At 48.2% G+C, this 22706-nt stretch overlaps 3 protein-coding genes across 6 annotated transcripts; 1 reads left to right on the top strand and 2 right to left on the bottom strand.

Moving 5' to 3' along the window:
• Positions 1-4325: 4325 nt before the first annotated feature.
• Positions 4326-11262, bottom strand: LOC137161408 (hepatic lectin-like). 2 transcript variants are annotated; one of them, XM_067560654.1, is made up of 6 exons: positions 10784-11256; positions 8640-8747; positions 7194-7268; positions 6274-6425; positions 5618-5730; positions 4326-5271 (listed from the first exon to the last, which is right to left on the bottom strand). In XM_067560654.1, the coding sequence occupies exons 1-6, from the start codon at positions 10824-10826 to the stop codon at positions 5136-5138; spliced, it is 627 nt and encodes a 208-aa protein (XP_067416755.1). In that variant the 5' UTR covers positions 10827-11256; the 3' UTR covers positions 4326-5135. The 2 variants fall into 2 exon arrangements, with proteins under 2 accessions (XP_067416755.1, XP_067416756.1); XM_067560655.1 differs by lacking the exon at positions 8640-8747 and having other exon boundaries at positions 10784-11262.
• Positions 11263-13193: 1931 nt separating this feature from the next.
• FBXL12 (F-box and leucine rich repeat protein 12) lies at positions 13194-17702 on the bottom strand. The gene is made up of 3 exons (XM_067560649.1): positions 17557-17702; positions 17268-17340; positions 13194-16627 (listed from the first exon to the last, which is right to left on the bottom strand). The coding sequence occupies exons 1-3, from the start codon at positions 17655-17657 to the stop codon at positions 15854-15856; spliced, it is 948 nt and encodes a 315-aa protein (XP_067416750.1). The 5' UTR covers positions 17658-17702; the 3' UTR covers positions 13194-15853.
• A 12-nt stretch (positions 17703-17714) lies between these two features.
• On the top strand, positions 17715-20662 carry UBL5 (ubiquitin like 5). Of its 3 annotated transcripts, none has more exons than XM_067560652.1 (5): positions 17715-17799; positions 18196-18256; positions 18561-18644; positions 19599-19636; positions 20392-20662. In XM_067560652.1, exons 2-5 carry the CDS (start codon positions 18201-18203, stop codon positions 20433-20435), a joined length of 222 nt encoding a protein of 73 aa, XP_067416753.1. In that variant the 5' UTR covers positions 17715-17799; positions 18196-18200; the 3' UTR covers positions 20436-20662. The 3 variants fall into 3 exon arrangements, with proteins under 3 accessions (XP_067416753.1, XP_067416751.1, XP_067416754.1); XM_067560650.1 differs by having other exon boundaries at positions 17719-17799; positions 18192-18256; XM_067560653.1 differs by lacking the exon at positions 17715-17799 and adding an exon at positions 17883-17967 and having other exon boundaries at positions 18192-18256.
• Positions 20663-22706: the final 2044 nt, after the last annotated feature.

Raw genomic sequence — 22706 nt, 5'->3', positions numbered from 1 at the left:
TGCAGGAGTGTGGAGGGCTGGCCATCGGGGGGTTCAGGGGATGAAGCATGCACCACCTATTGCCCAGTTTATCCATGGGAATGAGCATCACTGCAATAATTCTGCTGCTCTGACGGTGGCTCCATCAACTTCAGGTGAAATGGCAGTTGCTGGGCTACACCAGCCATACCAAAGCAGCAGCAGCACCAGGGTATGGGAGGGGGGGGGGGGGACTGAGCCTAGGGGGTGCAGGGGATGAAGTGGGGGGTGCCAGGAGGTGACTGCGAGGCTCCAGGGTTTTTCTTGCCAAAATTTTCACACAAAAAAAACAGAAGAAAAAGTTCAACAGCGAAAACCCGGCACCACTCCACTCCTGCTCCTTGGGACCCCCCCCCCATTATGCTCCCTAGACCTTCCCCCATCGTGCCCTTCAGATTCCCCCCCCACACACACACCCTTTTCTCTATTTCATGGATTGGGGTTTTGCCTGGGATAGCACTAAGGGCCCCCCCTCTGAGGGGAGCAGGTGGAGTGAGGGCTGGGACTGGCCTGGGTGTGTGTGTGTGTCAGGTGCCCCCGGGCGCACGAGACTCCCTTACTGAGGCCCTTATTTGTGGTAGAGAAGTAACAGCACAGCCCTGGGTCTCTGCCCTGGTTCTGCTGCCAGGCCAGGCTGGGAGAGGGCCTTGTGCCTCCTGTAGCAGAAGGAGCCAGGGACCTGCCCTGGCTGCAGCTGCCCAAGTGCAGCGGGTGTGTGAATCTCCATCTGGGGCTCCCCACCCTCCTGGCCCCTGCTCAGGCCCAGGCACCCTCCCAGATTGGACCCCCTCGGGGCCAAGGCTCTGAAATGCCCCGTGGGACATGCACACTCACAGCCTGGCCAGCGAGCCCTGCCCATCCTGTTTCCTGCCCCTCACAACCTCCTCAACCAAGACAGGCGCTGGGAGACCTGATCACTGCTGCCCTGAGCAGACATTTTTGCTCCATTTTTTAATTTTTTTTTTTTTTTTTTTTTGCCCAAACAGAAGTTTTTGGTCAACTAAACATTTTAGATGTTGTGGCAGCAAATAAAAGCGCATGTGTGTGTTTTCATTCTCTCCCTCCTGCTTTTCTGAATGGGGGAGAAGGGAGATAGGGTGGTGGAGGACCAAAAAACCAAACCTGAATTTTTTTGAGTTTTCTTTTGTTGAAAAATTTCCCAAAAAGTTTGGGTGAAATACTGCTCCCCCTCCTCATTTCCTTTTAAATGGTCACAGACAACACTGACCATTTTCTGCCCCGCTCTAACCACAGGTACTTTCCTAAAACCCTGGCTACAGCCCTCTCAGTTCCAGACATGGCCTTTTCTAGTCTGCGTCCCCTGGCAGTTGTAACACACTTGGCCAGGAGTGCAGCAGCTTCTTGGCAAAATCTCTCCCTAGGCTGCAGCTGCAGGAGTTGAGCATGCTGAGGTTTCTAACATGTGATCAATCTCGAGTAATGGTGGCAACGCAGAAGGCCTGTTGCCAGAAGAGATTTTGGGGAAGCCCAGCCTGTCTCCCCTCTGTGAGCAGGAACCTCTCCACTCTGTGAGTGATGAAGTGAATGGCGGAACCTCTGCATTCTCCAGCCAGTCCCACCTACTCACGCTAACCACTGCCAGCATCACAATGGGCCTCTGCTTCCCAGACTGCCTCGCTCCCTTTTGGAGAGACAGAGGCAAACTGGGAAGCACTGGGGTCAGCCCACTGAAGGCAACAGTACTTCATTGGGGTGGGGTCCCCACTGCCAGGACCCCACAGGTTTACAGGTGGGGTAAGGCACTGTGCCAATGCATGACTGACAATGCCACCTGCTGCCCACTCCCATTCCTCAGCCCTCTGGGGACTCGCCCGTATAAACTCTCTGGGGAACGGTGTCTCCAAATTAACCCAAGAGGCGGCGCTCTGGGGAAGCAGAGGCCCCTAGGCTAGAGCAGACTCTATTTAGTTAACATGAGTATAGAGCCCTGAGTGTGCATCCTCATCTCACCTAACCTAGCTAAGGTGTATAAGAAAGTGTCTGTCCCCTTTGCATCCCGCTGAGTTAGTCGATACCCCCAGCTTCCATCTGACTGATGCTCCATGCACAAAGGGCTGGGGCCTGGCAAGTCCTAGCCAGCTGGTTGCTTTTTACTAACAGACCTGTCTGCAAGCTAGTCTTGCTCCAGGGGAAGGATCCAATTCAAATCTTTAACCCTGGCACTTGAGCCTTGGCAACCTCTGCCTGTGCCCCAGCCTCGTCCATCTAAATCCCACTCCAGGGGCCTCTCAGAGGAGGCAGTGTTTAATGGCTGGGACACTGAGCAGAGTCAGGAGACTTGGACTCAGTTCCCAGCTCTGCCTCTGACCTCCTGCATGACATTGGCATCCTCTCTGGGGCCTCAGTTTCCCCACTGGTCAACTGTCTTTCCTCTTTAGAGGTTAAGCTCTTTAGGGCAGGACTGTCTCAGCTCCAGCACAATGGGGCCCTGATCTCAGTGGGGCCTGGTACCACCATCTACAGAATAGTGGGATACTGCACCAGCCTGTCTCTGACCTCAGAGACCTGCTGTCCGTAGAGCTTGCAGCCAGACATGACATGCAGCAGGGACGGTCTCTCACTCTGTGCTTGTGCAGCACCTAGCACAGTGGGGTCTCTAGGTGCAGCTGTAATACAGGAAGGGGAAGTTCAGATGTACGCCAGGGTAAGTGAATGGAAAATCCAGCCGCAGGCCTTCCCCTGGAACACAGGAGTGGCATCTTTGCACAGCAGAGATTACCTTTTTTTTTTTTTTTTTTTTGGGTATACAAGATTCTTTTGGGTAGCAGCTGGCACAATGAGGCCTTGGTCCACGACTGGCGCTCCTAGGCACTCCCATAATACACCTAATAAACTGGGCAAGTGCCACTCTAACCTCAGGTGCATCCTCAAAATCGAGACCCGGGGTGTCTGATTTGCAAGGTCAATGGGACTGGCGTGTGCTCAGCCCCTCGAAAATCAGAGTCAACAGACCCCATTTCACTTCAAGCCTGAGAGCAATGACATGTTCTACATCTGTTTTTATCAGGAGCGCAAGGACCGCTGTCAGTGCTGAGAGCTGAGTTCCAAGGCAGATCTGTGAACCGGGGGTAAGGAGAGCCACTTCCTTTGTAAAACCTTTTCAGACTGACCGATGAAAAGAGCTGTCGAAGAGCCGGGTTTTAACAACTGTTTATTAATTGGTTATCATCACTACAGAGCTCAGGGGTGAGGGGGCCAGCAGCAACCTGGCCTGCGATTTGCAGCCTGTTCACATTTTTTGTAGCGTACGATGAAGAAAGGACAGAAAGCGCAGGAGGCAGCAAAAGAAGCTGACTTAATGTGAGTGCAACTTTCCCTTTAGCGCTCTGCTGTGGGCTGAAGGGCACCATCTGGAGCCTACAGCTTGTAACTACGGCTGGTTGTAAATTTTCTATCAAAACAGTTTTATTTTTGGATGGAAAATGGCATTTTTTGATAAAATGGAAATTCTCGTCCAAGATATTATTTTCAGCATTTTGGGTGGTTTTGTGCAAGTGAAATCATTTGGTTATAAATGGAAAGTGTTTGGTTTTGTTGGCTGAAAAACAGTGATTCCCCCCCACTAATATCCCCAAAAATGTCAAAGAAAAACGTTGACAAAAATGACAGGGAAATAATTTCCAGATCAGCTGTGGCTGAACCAAACAGTGTCTGATGTAGAGAGAAGTATCTGTCACCACCTTGACCACCAGAATTATCACCCCCTATGGTTGATCTGACCCGAGGGCTTCCCCGGTGTAGGGAATGAGTCATATGCCACAGAGAGAGAATTCCTGGGGGAAACAGCAATAGGGTTTGGGGACAGGGGGAAGAAACCTCAGGATTGTGGAGTTAACAAATCCACAGAAGTTAACAGAACTGCAGATCCAGCAATTAACTCTGCATTTACATAGGAGCATGAGAGGATTCACATTAGTCTGGGATCACCCTATCTCATACCATGTGTCCATCTGTTCCAGTATCCCACTTCCAGCAGTGGCCATTACTCATTGCTTCAGAGGAAAAGCCCATCCTGCCTTCCTCCAATACACTAGCTCTGCAGAGGGAAAGAATTTCTTCCTAATCCCCACAAAGTTAAACACTATACATCTGATCCCTGATTCCCCTTACCCCATGATGAGAGCTTGCACAGCTGGCTATAAATGCTATTAACTGGCACCCCCTCACCTAGTGACTGTGTTTGACTTCCTGGGGGCAGGGAATCACACACTGGATAAATCTGTATTTGATCCTAAATGGGCGACTTTCCCCGATTGTATCAAACTAGCAGCAAACCACCTGCTAAAAATAGTGAGTGCACAGATCTCACTGTGGCCTCTTGTGGGTTTAGGCAGACACTGCACATTGTTTTCCTGCAACTTTCCAAGTGCTGCCATCCAGGTATGACCCACAGGTCTGCGGATGTCACCCATTCCCCTCTGTGCCCAACCCACGGAGGACACAAGTCGGTTACAGCCAGAGTTGACTGAGACATGAAAACAGTTGCAATTTGGAGGTGGGGTGGATTTTGAAAACTTTGGTTATTTTTGAAAACTTCGTGACAATTTGTTTTCATTTTTTTCAAAACTTTTAATTTTTTTTAAACCAAAGTTTTTCGTTTCAAAATTTGCCATTTTCCCCTTTCCACCTCTCCCCCCTCCTCCATGTAGTGGCATGGACAGAGAGAGTTAAAAAGCCCAGAACATTTTGAAAACTCGTTTTTAACATTTGGTTTCAAGAAGGCAACTTTTCAACACTGTTTTGGTTTGCAAAGATTTTTGACCAGCCCTAGGAGTTTGTCCCTTCACAGCAGCTGCAGAGGTGCTGGCTTTTAGCATTAGTGTCCATTCTTGGTCCTGCCCAGAACACTGATCCAGTGGCTGAGAGAAATCCATGGAGCAGTTGACAGGAAATGGACACAAAGATAAAGGGAATATAAATTAAGAACAGAAGAGGGGGGAAGGTAAAAAGATTAGCATGATGTTTACAGCCCCAAAAGTACAGGACCTTGCCTTGCATCTCCGTCACCACGAGGAGCCAATGCTGGCTCTCTACACTGACATGCAGGGCAGATTCCAGGCAGTGCGGCTGGGAAAGGGCTTCAGTCCGGTCTCTGCTCACGGAGGTGCAGGCTTTTCACAGACGTAGTAGCACTCGTAAGTGCAATGCACGTCATTCCATTCCCCGTAGGTCCAAAGGTGCGCACAGTCCTCGTTCTGGTCGCTGTTGTTGGGCTCCCCCTCCTTCCAGAACCTAAGCACAGAGGGGCCAGGCTTAGAGCAATGGGGTGCAGGGGACAGAACAGGGTCAAAGCTGCACACCGTGGGCTTCGAAGCCGGCATTTCCCAGAGTTAGGGGGGCGCTCGGCTGGAAACCGTCAGCCTTACACACCATGCCATGTCGGACATCCAGGCCCTGCCTGCGGGACCACGCTGCCTCCAGTGACTAGATCTTACCCTGATGGGGCCCAGTCCCAAGCAGAGCCCCATGCCTTTGGGGCTCTCTCAATAGACACAGAGAGGGTGTTTCTATGGAAGGAGGCCTGCTGCATTAAGGAAGAAGGAGCACGGTGGCCCTCAGAGGTTGGCTATGCTCTCACGTGTAAGTGGTTGCGTAGTTGGTCCCGTCAATCCATTTCCACTCCCCTTCTTTGTTCTCGTCTGACAGTCCAATCCAGAAGCGCTCATTGCGTGTCCTGTACATGATAAAATTCTGCAGCCGGAAGAGGGTGGGGGAGGAAGCACAGGAAGTCATCTCATTTACCAGGATCAGTGCAATTTTAGCCTCCACCGTTTATTCTTCATTTGCATCACAGCAGAACTGGGGCTGGTGGAGCCATGTCTATTCTGTGTGTAACACACCACAGAGGTCTGTGCCCTTACATACACACAGGAAACCAGAACAGGGCAGGTAACACATAGATCCAGGGTCTCATGTCTCCTTGGTGTGGCTGGCGCACACAGCACAAAGCCTACGACTGCTAATGGAGTCGCTCCTTTAGCTCAAGCGGTAGAAGCCTGTGCTTGAGAGGTGGAGCGCCTATGTTCAACTCCCACTGACCACGCACAACAGAGTGTTGTTACTCATGGGAACCCACCAGATTGTGCTACACAGTTAGCTGGGGCTGGGCTAGTTTTAAACAGCCACATTCCCATGGATGCTGGGAATGATGGAGAGGCCTGGAGACAAGGCCAGGGTGGAGAAACAGAGCTAAAGGATCTCAGGGTTTTTTCATCCAGACTCTGTCATCTTTACCTGTTTGGCACGGCTGCTAACAACAGCCAGGTGTGAATGCTCCTCCTCGCACAGCACCTTCGCCCTGTGCCAGGTTGCCTTGCGCAAGGAGAAGAAGTAACATTTCCCGCTGAAGTATTTCCATTCCGGGGCCTCAGGTCCGCATGGGAACACTGGAAAAGAGAAGGACCAGGTGAGTCAGCAACACCAACTGAGGCAGGTCTACCCTGCACCATGTGAAAATGAGAGCACATCCCCAGGCACTGCAAGGACTGGATTTCCCACAAACGCAGTGGTTATTGCTGGAACTGCCCACTCAGATCGGCACAGGGGTTTGCTTCTTTCTAAGAGACATAAGAAGGCTGGGCCCAGACTCCAAAGCAAATAAATGGCTCAGAAGCCAGGATCCCTTGTGCAGGATCAACTGAGCCAAGGAAAATCAGAAGAGATAATGCCCCAAAATTGCACAGTACCAATAACTGCTACTAAGGGACCTTAACAATGAGGATCCCTGGGGTTAGAGACAGAACGAGATGTTCTTCTCAGTGTGTGTGAAATGTGCCTCAGGTGGCTCGTGACCAGGATTCATCACTGAATTTGGTCCGCTGGTTGGATCATTTGTTTCCCTGAACCAGGCCAGGTGCTGATGGGGATCACAGTGTGAATGCTGATCCATGCCCCCCACGAAATACCCTGCGATATAATGATCGCAGTAGGGAGCAACAACTATGGACAGACGGAGCAAGGGCAACCCAGAGAAGTGGGTAGTGCAGAGGGCAGGGTGGGGAAATGGGAAGGAAGAGGCCCCTTCGGTGCAGTGCGCACTGGGGGGGGGGGGGGGCCCAGCAGAGGCAGCAGTCTGGCAGCAGGCAGAGCTAAGCAGGAGTCAGGAGCTGTAGGATCTGGGGGGAGGGGGACATTGTGCAGTGCCCATAACTTACACTTGAAATTGTTGCTAGAATGATTCCGTTTCAGGTCATTGCGCATTTCATTCAGTTGTGAAGAGAGTGATGAAACTAACATCGGAGAGAGAGAGAGAACACACAGGTCATTGGATCCTTCTGCCATCCTGTTATCTCTGAGGGGCACTGAGTCCTCTTTGATTTCAACACCCTTTACCCAGTGGGCTTCAGGCACATCAGCACCTGTGTGTGCTAGAGACTCCTTCCAAACAGGTTCATTTAATCCTGTTAAGGAGAAAAGCCGAGACCATGCCCTTACAGCCAATCACAGGGCAAGGCAATCTGGGGACCTTAAAAACACAAATTCTCCTGGGTTTATAACCTGGTTCAGCCTGGAATAGGAAGCAGGATTTAAAGAGATTGGTAGGAAATGAAAACATCTTGGGATACAAAGAAAAAAATCCCATTAGACAATCCCCAATGGGCACCAGAAATTACAAGCAACTGTGACCTGAACCAAAGGCATCAGGGGAGGAAGGGGCAGGTGGCTTTGAAAAGGATGCTGTGATGGTTTCCATGGGTTTGTCATCTAGATTAAGTGTTCTTGCACTAGGGTAGCTATGCTGTTGTAGCTGTGCTTCTGTGAAAAGGTGACCAGAGGTTTGCACTACATCAGTGCAAAAATCCAAGCATAGAAAAGTCCTAACGTGAAGCTCCAAGGATCCTCCTGGTCCCTGAGGTTATGGCCACTCTCCTGATGACCAAGGAGGCTGGGACGTGTCTCCCTTTTGGGCCAATGAGAGCTGATGCAGTAACCCTCTTTCTACTGCTCAACATGCCAGCTCTGTCTGGCAAAACACCCCCAGCACCAACAGTGGGAGCTCAGTCCGAGGCACTGGAAAGGTTAAATAAATTTGGCATAATTTATCTCACACACTCTTCCCTGCTCAGCCTACCAGGCTCCCTTGAGCAAGGCTTTCATTTACCTTTGTGATGAAGATAATCAATAGAACACATTCTATAATATTGCTAGAGCTTCACACCTTCAAATTAACTTCACTTGCCTGCCCTCACCAGGTAGATAACAAGACAATACCATCCCCATTTTGCAGCTGGAGACAAAGAGAGACAGCGATAGGGTAGGGCCATGCTAGGGTGGTTGACAGGCCAGGACCAGGGTTGGGACTCAGGAGACCTGGGTTCTATTCCCAGCTCCACCCCTGTGCTGCTGGGGGACCCTGAGCAAGTTGCTTCCCCTTTCACCCTGTGTCAGTTGAGACTCAGAGCTTGGCCAGGCAGGACTGGCTCTATGTGTGTGCACGCAGCACAAAGGGAATCTTGGATGGGGTGCTTGGCTGCTGTTAATACAAAAGAAAACAGGGTATCAGGGTTTGACCCCAGGACTGCCGGAGCACACAGACCCCTCGTTTCTCTGAGTCCCTAATTCCTAATGTAAACATTCAGCTGCCAAAGGACCCATGGTACCTCTGGAGAGCGACACCACAAACAGGATGATGATCAACAGGTAAGACAACGCCAGCAGCACATAGACCGTAAGGGAGGACCTCAGCTTCTGCTGGAGGAAGGTCCTGTCTTTAAAACAGAAGAAACAGCTCATGAAGCGTCACATATTGACAGGTTTAACAGCTATGGTGCCACTTTGTACGAAGGGGCCATTTATTGTTTACAAGGGGTTAATAAATGATTAACCCTAAATTAAATGGTTAATTGCTTGGTATAGCGGTTGATAGGTTGTTTGTAATTACAACTTACAGCTATCTATCTATCTTTTCTTCTTCTTAGCTATATCGCAGTATCATCTCTCAGCTCCCGTCATGTGTTAGGGCCCCAGAGTGCTGGGCTCTGTATGTTATTTATTAGGTGTATTATGGTATCTCCTAGGTGCCCCAGTCATGTGTCAGGACCCCAGTGTGCTAGGCGCTGTACAAATGCAGAACAGAGAGACATGCCCCACCACAAAGAGCTTACAAGCGTCTAACTATCCACAAGACATACCTCTCCTGACTGTAACATGCTTATAGTGGCTAGTGATTTAACGCTTTATTAACAATGGAAGGGTTTAAGTTTCCCTTTTTATGTAAAATGTGACCAAATACCTAGTATTACGTTTTGTTTAGCACATGTCCTCTCAAGGATTGTTCTTCCCCCATCATTAATTGATGTTTAACAAACATTCCAATTTCACCCTGGGAAATTAAACCTGGGACCCAACCTTTCCAGGGTGACTGCACATTTTGAGGGTAGTGCCCAATTTAAGACACCTTAAGGCGGGTCTCTGATTTTCAGACAGTGCTGAGTGCCTGTTCTCTGATCAATTCAGCCCCTCTGACACTCAAAGTCACTTCAGAATACGAGGATCCAGCTAGCCCCATATCCTACAGTGGCCAATGCCAGGTGCTTCAGAGGGAATGAACACAACAGGGCAGTTAATGAGTGAGCCAGCCATTCGTCCAGTCCCAACTTCTGGCAGTTGGAGGTTTAGGGACACCCAAAACAGGGGGCTGTCCCCCTGACCATTCTGGCGAATAGCCATTGATGGACTGATCCTCCATGAACTTATCTAATTATTTTTTTAAACCAAGTTATACTTTTGACCTTCCCATCATTCCCCAACGAGTTCTATAGCTGACTGTGTGTTGTATGAACCTGAGTTTGTTTTAAACCGGCTGCCTATTAATTTCATTGGGTGACTCCTGGTTCTTGTGTTATGTGAAGGGGTAAATAACACTAACTTATTCATTTTCTCCACACCAGTCATGATTTCATAGACCTCTATCATATTCTCCCCGCCTCCCACCATCTCACTCTTTTTAATCTTTCTTCATATGGAAGCTGTTCCATATCCCTAATCATTTTTGTTGCTCTTCTCTGTATTTTTTCCAGTTCTAATATATCCTTTTTGAGATGGGCACCCCGAGCTGGATGCAGTATTGAAGGTGTGGTGTGCCACGGATTTATATAGTAGCATTATGGTATTTATTTATGGTATTATAGTCTTACTGTCTATCCCTTTCCTAACGCTTCCTAACATTCCGTTAGTGTTTTGACTGCTGGTGCACACTGAGCGGATGTTTTCAAAGAACTATCCACAGCGACTCCAAGATCTCCTTCCTGCATGGCAAGAGCTAATTTAGACCCCAGCGTGTTATATGCATAGTTGGGATTCTGTCCTCCAATGTGCATTGCTTTGCACTTATCAACTTTGAATTTCATCACACATTTTCCTGCTCAGTCACCCAGTTTTCTGAGATCCCTTTGTAACTCTTCGCAATCAGCTTTGACCTATCTTGAGTAATTTTCTATCCACTGCAAACTTTGCCACCTCACTGTTTACCCCCTTTTCCAGAGCATTTATGAATATGTTGAACAGCTCTGGTCCCAATACAGATCCCTGGGGGAACCGCTATTTACCGCTGTCCACTGTGAAAACTGACCATTTATTCCTACTCTTTTGTTTCCTATCTTTTAACCAGTCACTGATCTATGAGAGGACCTTCCTCTTATCCCATGACTGTCTACTCATCTAGTTCAGAGACCCATTTCTCTCTTTCCTCTTCCCTACTCGCCTCCCTTTGCTGAGCTATTGGATGGAAGGGGAGAGGTCTTACCTTTAAAAATGCGCAACTCATCTTGAAGCCTTTCCTTGTCCATGTTGGTAAATGATGAGTGGGAGGCACAAGTGGCTTTAAATGGCCTTAGAACATAGGCAAAGTGGAACCTTGCTCACTGGAATATCTAGAATAGAGAATTCACAATTCCACTAGGGATGTTAAATCCAAAGGTTAATTTATAACCTGCAATGTTTACACCATGTCACAGGCAACTTGTCCTCTATCCACAGCAGTTTGGATTGTTTCCATTTCAAATCCGGTCCTGATAACTCCTCTGCTCAAACAGACTAAAGATCTCAGCTGTCTAACCAGTTCATCCTTTTCATTCAAAACTCTCTTGGTCAATTTTATGAGAGATTCCAGATTCCTGAAGCTGCTCCCCTCGTGTATATAAGAAAAAACCCAGCTTGATCACAAATATAGAATTTGGAGAGCAACAGTTTAGGACCCTCTTTCTGGAAGAAAACTGGATCACTATTGACCTTTGGAAAGCAGCTGCTAAGCACTGGCAGAGCTGCTCTGCACAGAACAGGCAGTGTCCCAATGGACATGCTTACACAAGATAAAATGGGCCCTGGGCTGATCCAATGTCCGACAAATCTATGTACTATGGGGCTATTGCACTGACTTTGTAATTAAAGCACTAGCTGTTGTAGGGGCCCAATTCCCCTGCCCCTTGTGCAGTCATTTACACCAGAGCTAATTTGGTGCAAAATGCAATCAGATCAGCACGGTAGTGTTTCACACTCGCGTTGCACTGGTATAAATGCCTGCAGAAAGGGGCAGGGTAAAGGCGGATCATATCCCACCTGCTCTTTCAACCCTTTTCCAACTCTCAAAAAAAGCCTCATTTGAGCCTGAAATCTCATGTGTTCAGTAAGAATCTCATGGTAATTTGTAAAGTTGGAGGTCACTCAAAGTTTTTGAATGATGGAACTTGGAAAAACAAGTAGCTTTCCACTATGAGTTCTCAACTTTCACTTGTCTCCTAACTCCAAGACAGCTTGTTGCAAAGACTTTGGGTTTATTTTACACATCCATGTCCAGTACAAACACACACAGGCTACATGTAGTCTTTCAGTTTTAAATAAAATCTTCACTGATATAACTAAGGCACAAATGGCAGCTAGGTGCTTAACTCTTTCTAGTGCCTGTGCATGGAATGTGTGTGTCTAACCACCACCGATGACTTTAATAATCTCACCCCGTGAACTCTTGGGAGGTTTATTTGAATTCTTCACAGGAAGAAAAAGGCTTTATCGCATTGTAAAAATGTAACTACTTCCAGCTAAGTCACAATTCCTCTACTGAGTGTTTTATATTCATTTAATGTTGCTGTCCAAATGTAATTATTGATCTAATACTCAGTATATGGCTATATTTGTGCTGTTTATGAGAGCCATTATTCATCCTGTGGTGGCACCTAAAGATCCAATCTCAAATAGGAGTCTCACTATGATAGGTGATGTACAGATCCACAGTAAGACAGTCCTTGCCTCAGAGCTTACCTTCTAAATAGACAAGGCACACAAAGGGTGGGAGTGAAAACGGGCACAGAGAAGTGGAGCTGACTTGCCCAAAGTCATATGCTCACATACACAAAACAGTGGTGTCTGCCAACACAGCTCTAGTTCTGTGATACCCAGACTCCAACATTAATGCAGCTGAAAGGTCTGCTCGTTAGTACACGAAACGTAGAATTGCTGTTCCCTAGCCATTCCGTGCTTAGTACGTGCACGCACTGCAGTTGCCCTGGGATAGAAAACCAGCTCAATTCAGAAATTGGCAAGTTGGATCTACAAATATTAAATCACACTGTTTAGTACACCATGCTGTCAGACTTGCACTCATCCCTGCACAAACATCTGTAGAAAACATTCAGATTCCAGAGTCCCAGCCTGGCCCCATCAACCTGTGGTTAGAGCTTGACTGGCTGATCTTGCTGTGTTCTTGATTTTCATTTTTGCCAATTTGTTTTAATCTCTCTAGTTAAAAAGGATCCAGATGCCCCAGTCGCAGATGCTATGGAAGATAATATAGTTCCTTGCCGTCTTTACTCTAGCTTAAATCTCTGATTTGTGATCAACGTGTAGCAGTAAGTGCGAGGGTGCCTGGGTTGTGAGACCCCTCGCTGCCCCCTCTGCTTAGTGTGAGGAAGCCTCATCTGTGCCTGCTGGGGATCAGCTCCACAAACCCACAGACAATGCAGGCACTCCCCTCTAGGCCTATGCAGGCCCAGTTCTCTCTCTCTCGGTTAGTGATAGAGACACTCTAACCCCTGAGCGTCACCCTGGAGCGACCAGCCCACAGAATTCACAGATCCAGTGCTACCAAAGACACAGTACACACCAGCTTACCGGTTTCCCTTCAGCTAACCATTCCGTTTAACTTTCAGCACACAAATACGTTAAGTGACAAGTAAAAATTTATTAAATAAAGAGTACAGGTTTCAATGATAGTAAGCAGAGGTATTAGAAACAAAGGGTTACATATAAAATAAAATGTTAACACCCATTCTAGAATCTAGACTAATTTACCTAGTTCCTGTCATGTCATCTAAAGTTGCTCACCAGCATTTTTCAGCCAGGTAGGCGTTAATCCCTTTTAAATGGAACGAGCCCCACCCTTGGCTTGTGTACTCAGTGAAGGATACCTTGTGTCTCCTTGCATTCTCCTGCCATGCCCAGCAGCTGGCGGCCATCAGTGCTGCCCAGGGGCGGCCCTACCCTGAGCTGGAGCCAGCTGGTGCTGATTTCTTTGGCTTCTCGCACCCGGCTGTGCACAACCTGATCCAGAGCTGCCCCAGGGCCCGCAAGTGTGGGGTGCGCTTTGAGGTGTGTCGTCCCGGGGATGGGCAGGTGCCCCAGGGGCTGCCTGACAACTGCGCCGCCACCGACTTCCAGTCCTTTCGCTGCTGCGCCCAGGAGGAGGAACGGGACTGCGGAGGGGGCAGTGCAGGATGGCATGCACTGGGGTTGACCCCTACCCAGGCTTTCACTTCCCCCCGCTGTCGCCCTCCTGCGTCCCCTGGCCATGGCAGCCCCAATGGTTCTGATGACTTTGATCTTAGTCATAAACAGGACACTCTCTTGTTGTTCTTTCCTGTAGATTCTGTGATCTCTTGCCGACTTTGAAATCTTGATTAGCTGATAGCTCCATGGGCAAATAGACATATTTTAAAACATGCAATATGCAGTGAAAACCCAGGGAAATAAATGTCTTCTATCCCCTGCCTGACCAGAACCTGTTTATCGCCTTCTGGTGACCTGTCTGAACTTATGCACCTTAAGAACAGAGATGTCAGTATAAATATGTAACTTTGTAGATAATATCCTTGCATACATTTCACCATGATTATGACCAGTGAGCTATTAGCTTTCAGGAGAGACCTCACATGCCACCCTTTGGTGAATTATTATGCATTCACCTGACCAGGGGATCCCCCAAAACCCTATGCACCCCCTCTGTGCCCTCTGCCAGTTGGCACCAAGGAAACACTGGGTCACAGTAGGTATCAAATCAATAGCCTTGGAATGGTTCCCAATGCAGGGCTGGAGCTCTCACCACTGTTTATTTCCCTGAATTCTGCACTGACTGTACTTGTGTATGACCATGAAGATACGTCAGCCCAGCACACAAAAGGGCAGTTGTGGCCAAGATGCACAGTAGATTTCATCACATGGGGTCAATGCTTTCTAGGTCTGTTTGATCTGAAAGCTTCTTGCACAACCTACACCTGAAAAGGGGGAAAACAGCCAGCTAGGCAAATTTGGTGTTCATATAAAAACACAGGCCTGGGGTAGGAGACTTAACTGAGACATTAGCCCTTCTGATGTGTTTTCCGGACCACAAGTCGATGAATACTCTAGGGAATTCACCAATTCTGCCGTTGGTGTGTCACTCTCTTCTCATGCACCTGCCTGACAAGCAGGTGGTCTTGCCAGGAAAGAAATGGCAATTTGAATAAAAAAAACAGGACTGTGGGTGGGAGGGATATTGAGGGAATTGGGTCCAGTGATACTGCGAATGCCAGACCTTTCATTGGGCCTGTGTCATGGCATCTATTCATTTTGATTAACATGTTAATTATAAACTCATCACATGCACTTTTGTTCTAAGCAGGCCCTGCTGGCTCTTCTGTCCAATGGCAGAGGCTGCTCAGCTGTTACACACTGACTTGAAGAAGATATTGTATAGATTTGTACAGCACCTATCTGCAAATCCCAAAGGTTTAACCAGAGAAGACAAGCTGTCATTATAAGATGTCTCGCTGCAGATCTCATATTTGTCACAACCCTCTTCTCTGGAACCGATTTTTAAAATATATTTGTGATGTTTCCTAGGGTTGCACAGGGTCGCAAGGTCCCCTGCTACTACCTGTCTGACCTGTGCAATACATGGCTGGTGTCTGCATGTGTGAAATGGACATGATTATTCTTTCTCCCTTCAAAGGTTATTATGCTATAAATGTGTATTTGTACAATCCTTTGCCCTTCCTACTAGGCATGGAGTGTGCTCATAGCACAGCAATGTGGCTAATGATTTTTGACCTGAGTTAAATTTTATCTAGAGTCCAAGGTTTGATCAGCCAAACCCTTGTGCTGCAGGATGACAGCTGACTTACTCCCTCGGCCTTGGGGCTAGTTCAACTGTTGCCTGACATTTAATGTGAGAAGGGGTTAAACTTAAAAGAGAAACCCCATTCTGCCAAGGTGCCTCTTGTCAAAATTGGCCCAGAGCCACGAATCTCACATGCTGCCCATTCATCTGGCCTTGCTATTTTCTTCATATGAGAATGTGAGGGGTTATCGTCAGGAGCCCAGCCATGCAGAAGTGGCCTGTTTTCAGGTGACTCAAGCTATCAGGATGGTCCTCATCCTACATTGCTCACTTCACTGTTTTAGCCAGAGAAAATTCTGCCTCCAGACAGAGAAATGCCTCTGGGAATACAACTCTGCCCATAGGAAGCAATTCTGGGAGTTATTTCATGGGAGCGAGCACCTTTGTGAGTTCCATATAACTCCCCACTGTTAACGTTTCACCTCAGAATATATGTCAGGGAGCACATCAGAAACTGCAGTTGGGCAAACTTGCCTGAATTTTACGTATTGCCTGGTCTTCAAAGTCAATCCCATCTAAACGGAGGTTCCTTAACTTTGGTAGTGTCTGGCACAGAGCAACAATGGCGTCAGGGGAAAGCTTAAAGCAGAACGCAAGGCAGAGGGTTTCCACGCGTTTCAAGGCTGCTAAACAAGCCAGGCCTGCGTCTGTTAAGGAACAAGTGTTGCTGATTTCCAAAGAGCGGAGACATTTCATGTGACGCCCGATGAAGTGAACAGCAGCATCTGTAATGACACATTGGCGCAGTACCAGGCACTCCAGGTACTCCAGATGTGGGGCTGCTCTCTGAATCCCAGTATCCGTCAGCCGGTAGGTTCCAGAGAGGGTCAGTGTCCTCAGGCTGGTGTGAGATGAGATGTTGAGCAGGTGCTGATCAGAAAAGGCAGGCACGTTATGGATGATGAGATGCTGCAGTTGTGGCAGGACTCTGAGAGTCTCTATAGGTGCAGATCCTTGGAACCACACAGCAGGGATTTCACACTGGCTGAGCTCCATGGTCTTCAGAGAAGATGGGATACAGTCATATGGGAGCAGACGGAGGTCAGCCTCGATTAGGCACAGGTGATGGAGGCTGGGACACTGCTTCCCAAGTGCCTGCAGCAGCGCTGGGGAAAGGAACTCATGCTTCCTCATTGAGCAGAGTGCTCCTCTTACTTTCAGCATCCTCAGACTGCTGCGCAGGTGCTGCCGCAGCAGGTGCCATAGGACCCTGGAGCTGATCTGAGCACAAGAGAGCAAGCAACAAAGCACTTTGCACCTTAGCAAGACATGGAACAAATTCAACAGAAGCAGTAAATGAGCAAGGAAAGGCCCATCTCTGCTCTTCTTCATATACATCTTTCCCACTCACCTTAAAGGAAAGAATCCCACACTGTAGTGTAAGCCACAGGCAACTACCCTGCAGTATCGTCTCTTACTGTGACTGTTGCAGCTCCTTTCCTTAAGAGCAGCCTCAGTCCCTGCTCTCCACACTCCAGCACATGTGGGATGCTGCTGCTGTTTCTTCCTCCTCATACACAGCCTCTATTCTCAGACACCACCTGGGACCCAGCTTAAAACCACCAGCTGACCTCATGGTCACTCTGCCCACCTAACACTAGCCTCCTCTACATAGCTCCCTCCCCCTCACCCCATATGTGCAGGAGCTGTCCCTGGGATAGCCTCACTATGCCTTTCCTCCTCCTTCTCTTCTCTCACGTCCCAGCTCATGTCGGATCCCAGGTGCAGACATCTGGTTCTCCCATAGGCCCTTCTGCTCCTTGCCCTTGCCCTTGCCCTGGGATGCGGCGTGCCCCTCTGCCCAGCCCCGGGGAATGGTCTCAGCGCGAGACGCGCTGCAGGGACACCGCTGGGCTGGTACCTTGTAGGGCGTTAAATCCACGTGTCTCCAGAGCGCCTTGTCCTGCACCAGCCTGCGCCAGCGTCTGCAGACCCTGTGGGGACAGCAGCAGGCACGTTACGATCCCAGCGGCCTCTGGGCCCAGTTTCAGGAGGGGCACCGGGGCTGTGTGGAGGATCCCCCCCTTCCGGGACCCTGGACTAAACTACCGCGGCAGGGGCTCCCCGGCCGGCGGGGGGACCGGAGGGCTGGGCCGGGCTGAGCCGCCCCGGGAGGGGGTTCCCCGGCCGGCGCTGGGCCGGGCTCTCACCGGGCCCCGCGCAGCCGGTCGCGCAGCGGCAGCAGCGAGAGAACCTCCAGCAGCAGCGAATCCGGCAGCGCCCCGAGACCCACCGGCGCAGCCGCCGCCATCGTCAGAAACTTCCGTTTCCGGGTCAGCTTCCGCCAACCCTTGTCGGTGGCACGGACCTACTTCCGCTATCAGCGCATTTCCGCTTCCGGGTCAATTCGCTCGCTCAGCAGCTGCGGGGCGGACGGGGCAGCGCCAGCGGCGGTGAGTGTTGGCGGCGGCGGCAGCAGCTCCCGGGTCGGGGGTCGCCGGTCGCCGTGGCCGCAGTTCAGCCGAGCCGAGCCGAGCCGTTACCGCTTGCGGTCGGTGCTCCTGGGGCGCTCTGGGGTCGTTTGTGCCGGGCCTGGCTCCCCCCGCCCCGCCTCAGTGCAGGTGGCTCCTCTGTCCCCTTCGGGGAGGGCCGGCTCCGCCCCGGGCATGATCCCTCCGGGCTCCTCTTCTCCAGGCAGGCTCGCCTCCTGGGTGGGGTCAGCCTCCCCCTCGTCCCCTGACCCCGCTCTGCCGTCCCGCCGCCCAGCGGGGACAGCCCCCACATTCCCCCCGGCTCCGGGGGGGTCATTCCCCCCACACCCCTAACGCTGCTCGCCTCCCCCCAGGCAGGCAGGATGATCGAAGTGGTCTGCAACGACCGGCTGGGAAAGAAAGTGCGAGTCAAATGCAAGTATCCGCCGTAGGGGGGCTGGGTGAGTATGGTCTGCGGGCCCCATGGGGCTGGGAGCTTTGCGGCTGTTGGAAAGGGATGCTTCTGTCAGCGTCTTTCATCGCGTTCTGGGTAATGAGAGCACCCCATCTCCGTGAGAGATACCATGGTGGTGGGTGTCTGTAACATGGTCGGTGGGGCAGGAGATGATAAAAGTCTAGTCTCTAAGAGGGGAGGAATTCCAGCTGTGGTCAATGCTCCTTTTCCCAGGCACTTGATACCTGGGTGTGAATGTGAATGTACTTTCCTTAACCCGGTTGCTCAGTACTGAGGACACGATTGGTGACCTGAAGAAACTCATTGCAGCTCAGACTGGGACCCGGTGGGACAAGATTGTGCTGAAGAAATGGTAAGTGGGTGAATTAAATGCAGGGGAGAGGGAAAGAAGCATTTTAGCAGATCTGAGGAGCATCAGGCTTGATGCACTAGGACTTCCTGGAGTTACAGACTTCAATGCCAAGCAGGGTCATTTTAGTTCTTCATCCTCCCAAGGCAGGTAAACTGAGTCCTGTGCACGTCCGTGCATGTGGGTGTCTTTGATGCAGTCCTCAGCCACAGTTCACACTCCTCTCACCACACGCATCCAGAGATGGCTGCATTTGAGTCATGTATATTAATAGTTTATGAAGCACTCTGGGATGGAAAGCTGTATATGAATTCAAAATCTTAAAGAATGAAACAAAAACCATGATTTAAGGAGAGAAAGCATGTAGTGCGAACCTCCAGTAAGTGTTCATTTAAGATATCTTTTTAGATTCTGAATATATTAATTCTCATATGTTTGACATTCAGTACCTTCCCCATTTTCCAATATTCCTGGTGGCTCCACTGAGAAATCTCTCACTTAATGAAGTCTCAAAGGCAGGCCGGCAGCTCTAAATTGTGTAAAACAAAAGTGTAAATAACTACAAATTGTTCCGGATGAATGCTACTGAGTAAGTTTTCCTCCATATTCTTACCTGCAGTGATATACAACTCAAGATTTTTACTTGCTTCTCTATTTTTTTCAGAATTTCCTGCTGTTCCCCTAACTTCAATATATGAAGTACTGTATATTTCACACTGTAACTCCACATAGGCAGTCTCTTCCCTCTCTCTACAGAACTCATGATTGACATCTGTTACATGACAGGTTTTCTGAAAGTGTTTAACATTTCAGTGATTGATTTTCTAATGTAGTAACTGATAGCAGCAAACTTCTGGGTAATATCACAATTGTTCCATTCCTATTGACTACACTTCTTTTTGTAAAAGCTTGTATTACATTTCTGTTCTTGACTTCCCTTTTAAAACATTTGTGCAGGTACACAATCTTCAAGGACCATGTATCACTGGGAGACTGTATCCTTGAACATTAGAATACTCTGCATAAACTCCAGTTTAATGATACTGGCACCTTTTGGGCACCTTTCACTAGATAAAATAACTGTCACATTCTTTATCCCAAGATCTACAATGTAAGTTATGGAGTCAGGAGTGCTCCTCTCCTGTGGCTCTGCCCCTGCTCCTCCTCTTCCCCCAAGGCACCTCCTGCTGCTTGCTCCTCTCTGCCTCCCCATCGCTCATCCTTAAGGCAGGAAAAGTGATGGAGTCATGGCCCCTAGCCCCCCTCACCTCTCGCCTGCTCCCCCAGTTCCACTGTCCCTGCATGAAGCAATAGGTACATTATAAATACATAGCTAGACAGAGATCCTTCCTAATCTGACATAGTTGCTTGTTACAAACTAGAGGTCCTGGTAACTGATGGTATTGGTAGGCCACCATTAGATATTTGGTGAATCTATAGGAAACAGTCCCTCACTAAATTGTATGGATAGCATGTAATGGGGAACTAATTTGCTGAGTTAAGATACTGCTGCTTCAAATATTGACCTGTGTTCTCTTCCACGGCACTAGCAGTTTAGCTTGTCCGTGTGACAGAAACACATGCCTATAGTAAAGTGGGAAGGAGAATAACATTGCTGAGAATTATACAATGTATCATAAAGAATAAATTTGCTGCTGTAGCTTATTTGAATTATTGACCTGGTAGAAATTTATATCAAATGCCTTCTTCCATTTCACTGTGAGAATTCCCCTTAACTTATTCCTTCCAGATGAAATCCATGATGGCATGAACCTGGAGCTATACTATCAGTAGCCTCAACTCTAGCTGCAATTACACATAGCAGGCATCACTTTTCTAATTTTTTTCTAATATAAAATTTGTCTATAAACTTTATTTCATGTAAGGTAAAAATTAAAACCTCAAGTTGTGCATGTAGTTTAATCAGATATATTTAACTTTGATGGCTATAAAACTGGCTGCAAACATGTAAGAAGGTTGTTTTTAAAAAAATTGTAATAAATGTCTCTTGACAACTTCAATGTCCTGCTCATGGCTTTTTAAGTCAAAAGAAATCTGTCTTCCTCAGCAACTGCCATAGCAGCCCTAATTAATGTAGCTGTTGGAAAGCAGTGGGGTTTTTGTTCGTTTGATTTTGTTTAAGAAAGCTATTTAGCTTTTGGAATAGGATGAATACTGTAACACCCTCCATCATCTGCTGAGAGAGACTCTCTTCTAGTTAGTGAAAGAAGCACAAACCCAAGGCAAATGTATTTAGTGTAATTTTAAAGTTAAATTTTCTGAATCTTAAAAGAAACTTTGGAGTAGTTTAGTGGTTAAGCTATGATCCTGGCTGGAAAATGCAAAAAAACCAGTTCCAATCGCATGCTTGTTTCTATAACAGACTCTGCCCAACCTATGGGCATCCTGTGCTGGCAGGTACTAAACCTTCTATATGCTCTGCCCTATCATTCTCATTGAACCTTCAAGCACAACCCCTTACAACGCCTCTTCCCCCCCCCCCCCTTTCAGCTCTGTAAAAGTAAATAATTGATGTAAATTCTCAGGATTCCAGCCAATGAGACAGGATTAGGAACAAGAGTGAGAGAAGAGCAATTGATTAAAAAGCACTTTAAATATACACAGTGTCTAAGTGCAGGTACAAACACACTTCTTTAGTTGATTAGATGTTTTTGTGTGGGTCCATAATGTCTGTGTTGCCCACAGACTGTAGTAGCTGCCTGCACTTAAGCATACTTAATTAGCTGAGATTGAAGTTCTGGGCAACAGCTAGAGATGATTCTACCTTGATAATTTCCGGAATTAAATGGCCTGTGAGAGGATGCAGCTATCTAGGTACGCAAAGCATAGAGGCAGGGATATTAATGGGACTCCTTGTCACAACAGCTATTCTTATGGAAAGCTCTTTTAGAGATATGGATGCTAGTTATGGGGTTTTAAAGTAATTTATTTTGTGGTGGTGATGATGATGATGATGGCAGTCTTTTTGACCACTTCAGCCACAGAACAGATGCCACATGGACAGTAGCAAGGCAGGCTTCCCTGCCATTCTGTCTGAACCCTGACTTGGAGATAGGGATGAACAATAACTGGAGTGAAAAGGAAGTTCAGTCTCTCTAGTGCGATTAACATGGGTGCTACTATGAAAGTGCAGCAGCTGTTTAACAGCATGTGGCACAAAATCTGATCAAAGTTTAGGACAAGAAGTAGGGTGTGGGCCCTAAGTGTGGTACATCCAGTGCAGTGGGTCTCTGGAAGGCAGAATACAACACACAGTCAACCTGTGGAACTCATTGCCAGCGGTTGTTGTGAAGGCCAAAACTATAACAGGATTCAAAAAAGAATTGGATAAGTTTATAGAGGATAGGTCCATCAATGGCTATTAGCCAAGATTATCAGGAATGCAACTGCATGCTCTGGGTGTCCCTAGCCTCTGACGGCCAGAAGCTGGGAGTGGACAACATGGGATGGATTAACTGATGATTGACCTGTTCTGTTCATTCCTTCTGAAGCATCTGGCATTGGCCACTATCAGAAGACAGGATACTGGGCTAGATGGACCATTGGTGTGATCCAGTCTGGCTGTTCTTATGCCTAAAATGCAGTTTGGATGGGATGCCTAATTCAATAGGATTAAATATCCCTTAGGACTTTGCACAAGGGTATAATGACCAGAAGAAAACTCTTGAATTCACATTTTGTTTGAAAGACTAGGTGCACCTGCCATGTTGGGGGAGTGGATTAATATTCATTTGAAGGGAAAAGCCTCGAAACACCACTTCCTATAGCTTCTGAGAGAGGAACCTCTCTCATACATATGTCTACGCTGCAAGCGGGAGTGGTGACTGCAGCAATTTATAGGCATACCTGAGCTAGCTAGCTTGAGTACCAATAGCACTGAGCCATGACTGCACAGGTTAGTTTTGTGCACCATGGGTACATCCTGAGGGTAGACAGAAGGCAGAGTGAGCAAATGGTTTGTTTTCCTTTCCCTGCTAAATACGAGTAACAAAAGCTGGAGAGAGTGTTTTGTTTGGGTTTTTTGGATATTTTTTAAAAATGCAA

Source organism: Emydura macquarii, unplaced genomic scaffold, assembly GCF_026122565.2.
Source record: "Emydura macquarii macquarii isolate MOO-44397 ecotype Brisbane River unplaced genomic scaffold, CSIRO-AGI_Emac_v2 contig_2292, whole genome shotgun sequence".
Classification (NCBI taxonomy): domain Eukaryota; kingdom Metazoa; phylum Chordata; order Testudines; family Chelidae; genus Emydura; species Emydura macquarii.
This window is presented reverse-complemented; position numbering and strand designations above follow the sequence as displayed.

Bases quoted from the DNA above. Each gene is read 5' to 3' on its own strand.
- LOC137161408 (XM_067560654.1), bottom strand. From the start codon at position 10,826: ATGGACAAGGAAAGGCTTCAAGATGAGTTGCGCATTTTTAAAG. The intron at 8,748-10,783 runs GTAAGACCTCTC...TCTGTTTTAAAG, and splicing joins TGAGTTGCGCATTTTTAAAG to ACAGGACCTTCCTCCAGCAG. The intron at 7,269-8,639 runs GTACCATGGGTC...CTCCGATGTTAG, and splicing joins TGTGGTGTCGCTCTCCAGAG to TTTCATCACTCTCTTCACAA.
- FBXL12 (XM_067560649.1), bottom strand. From the start codon at position 17,657: ATGGCGGCGGCTGCGCCGGTGGGTCTCGGGGCGCTGCCGGATTCGCTG. The intron at 17,341-17,556 runs GTGAGAGCCCGG...CTGTCCCCACAG, and splicing joins GACCGGCTGCGCGGGGCCCG to GGTCTGCAGACGCTGGCGCA. The intron at 16,628-17,267 runs GTACCAGCCCAG...TCTTGTGCTCAG, and splicing joins TGGATTTAACGCCCTACAAG to ATCAGCTCCAGGGTCCTATG.
- UBL5 (XM_067560652.1), top strand. From the start codon at position 18,201: ATGATCGAAGTGGTCTGCAACGACCGGCTGGGAAAGAAAGTGCGAGTC. The intron at 18,257-18,560 runs GTATCCGCCGTA...CCGGTTGCTCAG, and splicing joins AAAGTGCGAGTCAAATGCAA to TACTGAGGACACGATTGGTG. The intron at 19,637-20,391 runs GTATCCTTGAAC...TATTCCTTCCAG, and splicing joins CCATGTATCACTGGGAGACT to ATGAAATCCATGATGGCATG.